We start from the raw sequence: 9,109 nt of genomic DNA, 5'->3' as shown, positions 1-9,109 counted from the left end.
TTTGCAGTACGCGGGCCTCTCACCGTTGTGGCCTCTCCCGTTGAGGAGCACAGGCTCCAGACGCGCAGGTTCAGCGGCCATGGCTCACGGGCCCAGCCACTCCGCGGCATGTGGGATCTTCCTGGACCGGGGCACGAACCTGCGTCCCCTACATCGGCAGGCGGACTCCCAACCACTGCGCCACCAGGGAAGCCCCAGATTTTTTTTTCCTGATAATTACCTATTAAAGAAAGAGTTTAGGTTATCAGCTGAGTTCTATCCCCGCATGAGTTACAGCACTCAGGTGGCACTCCATATAATGGAAGAGAACTAGTGTTCCAAGGCTGATGTATTAATTTAGTCTGTATTGACACAGGAAAGCTTGAAAGAAAACACCTTCAGTCCCCCACTCTTCTCTCTGGAGTGTTCAACACCCAACTCCCTCCTTACCCACTTATATCTGCCATGAGGATCGAGGACCCCAGCACAGGACCCTATAAAGCTCTCGGGCACGTAGGCTACATCCCTCCATCATTTCCAAATTCAGAGTGGTCTGATGGATATAATATGGGTCCTCCAGGCCTGTGGTGTCTCAGAGACACTCTAACAAATCCCAGAGCTGGTCTGTTCCATGTTGTTGAAGAGGAGACCTGCAGAGATATCCTGGCTCTTCCGTTAGTTCATCACGTGACCCGTAATGAGTCACATAATGAGTTGAGCATTTGAAGGCCTTAGGTTTTCAATAGGTAAAAAAAGAAGTCCCTCAATATGAAAGTGGGACACCTTTGGAAACATCAGCCACAGCTCCTTGGAAGAAAAGACACTGGCAACAATACCGTAACATTAAACTTTACAGGTATTACACTTTATAGTTTAACAACAAAGTGCTTGCGTGTGTGCGCATGTGCGTGTATATGTATCAGATCCTCACAATAACCTTGTGAGGTAAGTAGGGTAGGGCCTGAGAGAAGGGGAAAGTCTGGCCAAATTAGGTGTCAAGGGGCCGAGACACAAACACCTCACCTTCTCAACGAAGTCGGTGTGCCTTCCAACACACTGCCTTCCCCCCAGTTCTTCAATTAAATAGAGTATATTAGTGCATAAAATGAATGACCCTAAAAGGATCAGAGACTTGCGTTAACTTACAACTAAAGGGCCAGTGACCCAGCAAATTACAGAACAAGGGTTACATCCTTCAGCTAAATGCCGGGAAGGATCCCCGCAATATCATTTAACATTCTCAGCAACTTTGCTTCCAGAATTTTACAGTCCTCATCCAGGTTCCTCTGGACTGTTCATCACAGGATATTTTCTATGCCTCAGATGGCAGCAAACTTCCAGGGGGAGTACCTCATACACAGCTGTACAAAGAGCTTCTAAAATTCTTCTAGTCTCCAAGTCACAAGACTGCAGACATCCTCTATGATAATTCTGCCTTGTCATGGCAATGAGACATCTGGTGACTGCATAGCACTGGATTAGGAGAGTGTTTTCTGTTTTATTAAATCTATGTGTTCACACCCCGAATCTTCTAGTTCCAGTCTAATTTCTTGCAAGTTCTGGGCTTGTGGGGCTGCAATAATAAATTCCTCATTGAGTAATAAGGCTGATAAAAGCAACCAACCCTGTACTGAGTGTCTTTTAAAGGCCAGGCATTGTATCAAGGGCTTTGTATAAGATATCAAATATGAATCATTAATGATGAGAATGTGACTACATTTATCTCACTTCTCTTTTAGGAACCAGGCATCAAGCATTAAACTCACATTTTTCTGTCTAAGAGTCAGTCAAAAACACTGAAGGAACGCCTTTTGTGTTTAGAACATTATTTGGACCCTGTAGGTTTATCCTCGCCATTAAAGCACGGAAAAAGAGAACAGATCAGGGCCCGACTTGAGCCGCCGACACCCAGTTTCAGGTTTTCTCTATTTGGAGCGCTTAAAGATAATAGCAACGGAAATTTGAAAGGGAGAAGAACCATTAAAGACTATCTCCTAGATCAAATGGGTGTTCTGATGGCATAAAAGGTGTGCCTTCTGTCGGAAGCTCTTGTCACATTTACTACAGTGAAACGGTTTTTCTCCCGTATGTGTTCTCTGGTGTGTGAGAAAATGGGAACGCTGATTGAAGGTTTTGCCACACTCAGGACAGCGATAGGGTCTGTCTCCTAAGTGGATTCGTTGATGGGTAATGAAGTGGGAGCTCTGATTGAAGCTCTTCCCACACTCGCCACATTTATAGGGTCTTTCTCCTGTGTGGATCCGTTGGTGCTTGATGAGGGCAGAGCTGTCGGCAAATCCTTTCCCACAACTGTCACACTGAAAAGGCCTCTCACCTGTGTGTGTCCTCTGGTGCGTGACCAGATGCGAGCTCTGACTGAAACTTTTGTGGCAGTAAGGACAACTGAATGGCCTTTCTCCTGAGTGAGTGCTCATGTGAGCCACAAAATGGGAACTATCTCTAAAGCCCTTCCCGCACTCCGGGCACTTAAAGGGCCGTTCTCCTGTGTGGGTTCTCTGGTGCTTAATCAAATCCGAGCTCTGGCTGAAACTCTCCCCACAGTCATTACACCTGTAAGGCTTCACTCCCGTGTGGGTCCTCTGGTGGGTGATGAAATTGGAGCTGCGACTAAAGCTTTTATGACACTCGAGGCACGTGTAGGGCTTCTCTCCTGTGTGGGTTCTTTGGTGCATTATGAGGTGTGGTTTCCGTCCGAAAGTCTTCCCACACTCTGGGCACTCATGGGGTCTCTCACCTGTGTGGGTTCTCTGATGTTTGATGAGGGTTGAGCTGTCGCTGAATTTTTTCTCACATCCATGGCATTGGTAGGGTTTCTCCCCTGTGTGTGTTCTGTGGTGGGTGACAAGGTCTGAACTCTGTTTGAAGCCTTTCCCACACTCCATGCATTTATAAGGCCTCTCACCGGTATGGGTTCTTAGGTGTCTTATGAGATAGGAACTCTGGTTAAAGCTTTTTCCACATTCTGCACACATCGGCTTCTTTCCTATATATCCTTCCAGGAGCTTGTTTAATTCCTTCTCCTGTGAAAAGGGCTCCTGCTGGCCCTTTCCTAGAAGGGTTCCATGCTGCCCTTCTAATTCAAGACCCCTCTCCCAGTTTCCTCCCCAACGAGGAGTATGAGAAATATCTTTCTTGGCCCTTTCTGAGGATGTTCCACATTGTTCTGCTGTTTCAGAAATGTCCTGATTGAGTTTTACCACCTGATTCTTAAAGTCTGAAAAATTAACAGAAGTAACAGAATAAAGTTATCACTTATCAGGAAAGATCATCAGAAAGCAGCAAGAAAGATAAAAATTAGTGTTTTTGCAACAGACCACATTTAGTTTGACTACTCTCGTTTTCACTTTGTGAAAAGTTTATTGAAGATCATTGAGCTTACAGAAAACATGAATTCCTAATCCCTTTTTATTTTAAGATGGTCAGGTGAATCTTGAGGGGACCTTCATATCAAGAGTATACCATATATTGTCAAAATTGGGCAACTCCTTTCAAAGATGTTAGAGTCTAGACAAAAGTGAAATGTTTACTTAAAATGAAGACTTTATCTGGTCAATGACTGATTGCCCAGGAAGTCAAATTTAACCTTCTAATAGTAAGAACAAAAGTCGAGGGCAGCATTCCAAATTCCTCATTTAAACAAGGGCTGAAACACTAGATTTCTGCCCACTGGGTAACACATCTCACCTGTGTGACTTTCCCTCAGGATCTTCCTAGTCTCAAAATTTTGGAGTGGTAGGACCCATGGCTCTTCCTTCTGCTGTAGCTGGGAGATTGCACTTGGTCTAGAAATCCTATAAGGAAGGTGAACACAGGATGTTAATGTGAGCCATCACACAAGGCCTGAGCAAAATGCAATCCCCCCTTCTTTCCTAGGTGGAGTAGAACACCCCAGGAAACTCTAATGTGTGTTAAGTCTCTTTAAAAGGGCAGCCATGATGAAGTGATAAAAAAGGGTGCTCTCCCCAAGAGGCTGAGAAAAAGCTCTTTTCCTCCCATTAAAAAAAAAATCAGACTTGGGTGATAGAAATTCTAGAATAAGCACAATAACTCATCTCTCAAGGCACAAGGCTAAACCCATGTGGAGATATAATTTTGTTTTGTTTTGTTTTTTGCGGTACGCGGGCCTCTCACTGATGTGGCCGCTCCCGTTGTGGAGCACAGGCTCCGGATGCGCAGGCTCAGCGGCCATGGCTCACGGGCCCGCCCAGCCGCTCCGCGTCATGTGGGATCCTCCCGGACCGGGCCGCGAACCTGCGTCCCCTACATCGGCAGGCGGACTTTCAACCACCGCGCCACCAGGGAAGCCCATGTGGAGATATAATTTTATCAAAACAAAGCTGCCATGACCTCCCCCTTAGAAAGAATCAAGGAAGTTAACTATAACTATAATGTTTACTTTTTATTTATTTAATTTAAAAATATTTATTTGTTTTTGGCTGCGTTGGGTCTTTTTTGCTGCGCGCAGGCTTTCTCTAGCTGCGGTGCGCGGGCTTCTCATTGTGGTAGCTTCTCTTGTCGTGGAGCACAGGCTCTAGGCATGTGGGCTTCAGTAGTTGTGGCTCGCGGGCTTAGTTGCTCCGCCGCATGTGAGATCTTCCCAGACCAGGGCATGAACCCGTGTCCCCTGCATTGGCAGGCAGATTCTTAACCACTGCGCCACCAGGTAAGCCCCATGTTTAATTTTTAAATTTTCCCAGAAGGGCAGCAGTCGGTATTGCCATGAGAAAAAGACAAACACTTGTAAGAGAAAAACAAAACAAAAAAATGGACAAAGAACATGAATAGGCAATTCAGAAAAGAAAAAAACACAAGCAGCTTATAAATATATGGAAAACTTTTAACCTCAACATTAACCAAAGAAATTCAAATTAAAACAATGATACACTTAGGCAATATAGTGTAGAGGTAAAGAGTGCAAACTCAGGAGTCATATTGCCTGAATTTGAATCCTAACTCTGCCTCTTACTAGCTGTGTGACCTCAGGAAAGTTACTTCAACTCTCTGTGTCTCAGTGTCTTCATCTATAAATTAGGGATAATGATAAAACCCACCTTACAGAGTTGTCGTGAGGATTAAGTGATTAAGTCCTCAGTAAATGTTAGCTATCACTATTATTTTATCCAGACTCTTAGATTATGATACCTACCATGATAGAATATGAAGAAATGGACACTTTCATACAATGCTAACAGAAATAAATAGCTTGGTTCAATCTTTTTGGAAGGCATTTTTCAAAAACACCAAATACCTTAGAAATCTATTCTCAAACCCAGCAATTCTAATTCTGGGAATTCTAAGGAAATGAAAAAAAGTAAAACAAAAAACAAAAGAAAGAAAGTTGTGCAAAAGATATATTAGCTAATTATTAACTGATTACGCTTCAATAAACAATACTTTCAAAAAGACAATTAGCTAAGAGATCATCATCACAATATAGCTGAAAATGTGAAATAACCTAAATGTCCCTCAACGAAGAAATAATTACATTTGATTGAGCCATATGAAATTGGCAGTTTATAGGTAAAAAGTGGTCAAAAGGGGCTTCCCTGGTGGCGCAGTGCTTGAGAATCCGCCTGCCGATGCAGGGGACAGGGGTTCGTGCCCTGGTAAGGGAAGATCCCACATGCCGCGGAGCGGCTAGGCCCGTGAGCCATGGCCGCTGAGCCTGCGCGTCCGGAGCCTGTGCTCCGCAACGGGAGAGACCACAACAGTGAGAGGCCCGCATACCGCAAAAAAAAAAAAAAAAAAAAAAAAAAAAAAGTGGTCAAAAAATGGTCACATATATGGTTCAATTTAATGTAATTGCTGTATTCCATAAAACAAAATACTAAGTGGTTATTTTAAGTAATGTACAGAAATTTATTGTCAAAATATATTCACAATACAATGTGTAAGAAAGTAAGATTTACAACTGAATATTCAGTATGATCCCAATTTTTTTCTTTTCTTTTCTTTTTTTTTTTTAATTGTATATATGCTTAGGAAAATGGCTGGAAGGATCGTAACTCTTCAGCAGTGGGATGGATGACTTTTGTTTTCATTTTGCTTGCCTTTTTTTTGTGAGTACATATCACTTGTGTATTAGATATGAAGTAAAGCAGGGAGAAGGCATTGCCATGGTATTTTTTCCCCCTTTTTTTGGTTTTTTTTTTTGGCCACACGGTGCAGCGTGCAGGATCTTAGTTCCCTAACCAGGGATTGAACCGGCGCCCCCTGCAGTGGGAGCGTGGAGTCTTATCCACTGGACGGCCAGAGAAGTCCTGCCACAGTATTATAGAAAGAGCACTGGAGGGTTGTTTTTTTTTTTTTTTTGACAGGAAAAAAGCCATGGGGAGAGCTCCCCCTTTTCCACAAAGACCTGGGTTGAACTCTCACCTCTGCCACTTAACTTTTTGAGTCTCAGGATCCTGAGCTGGAAAAGGGGGATGAAAATACATCAAAGAGTTATGGTGAGATATCAGTAAGACAATAAATATCAAATAAATCTGCAAACTACTAAGTGCCATAAAAATGGAAGTCGTTCTTTTTCTGCCAGGGAGGTAACAATTACTCTCACAGAGATCTGAAGCTCTAAGAGACCAACAACCCTAGAGACCACTCAGATCTGGGCCCTCTCAAAATATCTAAGATAAAGGAGAGTAGCATCCTTACCCTTTGAGAGCCCATTCTTCTAACTGTGCTGGGTGGTATCCCTGAAGAGGACTCTCTAAGCAGTGTCCAGGTAATCCACTCATCCCTGAAGTCCCCAGCCACATCATCAGTTCCTACAGCAAGAGACCTCAGTATGCATCAAGAGCTCTTTAGATATTCTCACCATTGTCTCAAAACCAAAATACAGCCACTATGGCCCCAACATACCTAAACAAAACCCGCTGACCAGAATAGATAGCTCTGACGTAAATGCTGTCAACCACAGAAGGGATGCTTTTCTTATTCTGTTTTAACATAACCTTTCCTTTGGCCAACTTTCTCATCACAAAATGAGTCCTGGACCTCCCAAACACATCTGCAGAACCCTCAGTCTTTTGGAGACATTAACTTTTTGAGGGACAAATTGTCCATGATGGACAAGATAAACAGAGGAGAGAGTACACAGGTATAACTCGATTTCTGGAAAGCTTTGGATTCTCTCCAACTACATTTTCCTCAGCTAGGGAGGAAATTGCGGACTTCATTAGACTCATATTAGTTATGAGAATAGCTGACTTTTCCTGGCTTGTAGATTTAGTGTCAACTTCAAGGGACAAACTATGCAGAAGCCCAAAAGGAACTGCCCTAGGTATCATTCTATTTCAAGGTTTAATGCAGTCAGAAATGGGACTTAAAAAGACATGGATTTTAAAAAACAACATGGATAAGCTGTAAAATTAAGTGAAATTCAATGGCGATAAGCACAAAACAAAATGCTTGGGGGCTGAAAACAATCATTAACACATTAATAAAATTAACATCACTATCATGAAAAAATTATTTGGGGGGAGATGGTCAGGTTACTGGATGGATCAGTAATTTATTCAATAATTAATACTCTGTTAGGCATTAGGAGTCACAAAGTAATATAGGATAATGTTTGTTTTTTTGTTTGTTTTCCCCCTTGAAGAGTTTCCACTAAAAACAAATATTGTCAGCCAGCTGATTGAAAAGATGAACCTTCTACAAAGAATTCTGCATTTCAGTGGAGGATGGATCATACCGGGGTGAGGAACTTTTACTCTTTCACATCTTTTGCCTCACCAATCAGAGCACCTCTGCACTACTAGAATACACACACTTTTCATGGAAACATTTATGCATTCACACATATTGCTATTGGTCACTTATAAAGTACTGGGTTTTTAGGAGCCTAAAAGCTGTGGGAATACATTTCATCTCTCTGGTTTAAAACCTTAACAAACAAAAATAATGTCATTAGGAAGTGAAAACTGTAATGAGTTTTGAGCATACATTTTATTTCTCCATTCATTACAAAACCCAACAGCAGGGCCCACCTGCAGGAGACAGCGCGATGGAGAGTTCTCAGCCAAGGTTAGAGAAACCCTGTTTCCCACCCGGTCTCCTGCCACCCGGTCTCCTGCCCCCCCGTACAGGTGACCTCAAAGGCCCTAGACCGCTGAGGTGCTGTGACTAAGTGCCATTGTGAGAAGCACTAGTTTGTTCACTGGGTTTATTAATAGGAACATGACCGCACCGGTAGGGCCGACACCCATTCTCCTCCCTCGCGGTGCTGTAGGCCCTAATCTAGGTGCAGCGGTCAAAGGGTCGCAAAGCTAAACTGAAACCAGAGGACTACCACCGAGGAGCAAAAAAATTAAGAGGATGAGCTATCCCGACGCCGGCAGAGAAAAGCGCAGCTACCTCTCCCCACTCCTCAGCAAGACCCGCGGGCTCGGAAAGGCGAGCGCGAGGACCCGGCAGAGACAACGCCGGGGCGGCGGGCGAGCCCCATCCACGCCCCTCAGCAGCGCCCGGGCTGCAGCCGCAGTCTCCTTCCCCGGATCACTCACCGCCCCGGGGCCCAGCCCGGGATGGAGCACGAAGTGAGAGTCCTCCACCGCCGAGCCGCACCCGGCCCGCAACGCCGTGGCAGTCCCGCCCAGAACCCGACTGGGATTCGTGACAGGGCTGTGGGGACACAGGTGGGACTCTGGACAAGACAGCCAGCAGCCGGAAAGTACCGCCCCCGTCCTCTTGCCATTGGCTTCTCAGTTTCTGGGACGAGAAGTCTCCCCCGTCCATAGGCTGATAGAGCTTTCAATCATCGCGGAGCCTTTTGGGAAATGTAGTCCTGAGCAAGACCTCAAAGGACTGGTAGTCCCGGGACGCCCAGTTCCGAGCGGTGACAAGGGCTAAACCCAGTTCACCCGAGCTACCCGACCGCTGGAACCGCCTCTTCAGAGCTGAGAAGAGGATCCAAAGACTGTACACCCAGAGATGGATCTGCAGATGCGAACCTCCAGGCCTCACCTGACTAGCGCCGAGCAGCCTTTACCAACCACAGCATCTCCCGCGCTCTGGCACCTTCCAGAGCGTGGAGCAGCTCAGCGCTATAACCTTGCGGTGCAGCCGCCTCTGCTGGGTCCCCCGCCTTACCCCGGGGCGGCCAGAGCCG

General features: G+C 45.0%; 1 protein-coding gene across 3 annotated transcripts; it reads right to left on the bottom strand.

Moving 5' to 3' along the window:
- Positions 1-828: 828 nt before the first annotated feature.
- ZNF774 (zinc finger protein 774) lies at positions 829-8,619 on the bottom strand. Of its 3 annotated transcripts, none has more exons than XM_024766553.1 (4): positions 8,356-8,619; positions 6,652-6,764; positions 3,685-3,791; positions 829-3,214 (listed from the first exon to the last, which is right to left on the bottom strand). In XM_024766553.1, the coding sequence occupies exons 2-4, from the start codon at positions 6,756-6,758 to the stop codon at positions 1,974-1,976; spliced, it is 1,455 nt and encodes a 484-aa protein (XP_024622321.1). In that variant the 5' UTR covers positions 6,759-6,764; positions 8,356-8,619; the 3' UTR covers positions 829-1,973. The 3 variants fall into 3 exon arrangements, with proteins under 3 accessions (XP_024622321.1, XP_024622322.1, XP_024622323.1); XM_024766554.1 differs by having other exon boundaries at positions 8,505-8,619; XM_024766555.1 differs by lacking the exons at positions 6,652-6,764; positions 8,356-8,619 and adding an exon at positions 6,376-6,395.
- Positions 8,620-9,109: the final 490 nt, after the last annotated feature.

This window comes from Neophocaena asiaeorientalis, unplaced genomic scaffold (assembly GCF_003031525.2).
Source record: "Neophocaena asiaeorientalis asiaeorientalis breed wild unplaced genomic scaffold, Neophocaena_asiaeorientalis_V1.1 scaffold346, whole genome shotgun sequence".
NCBI classification, from domain to species: Eukaryota; Metazoa; Chordata; class Mammalia; order Artiodactyla; family Phocoenidae; genus Neophocaena; species Neophocaena asiaeorientalis.
Note: the sequence above shows the minus strand (reverse complement) of the source record. Positions and strands in the feature narration are given on the sequence as shown.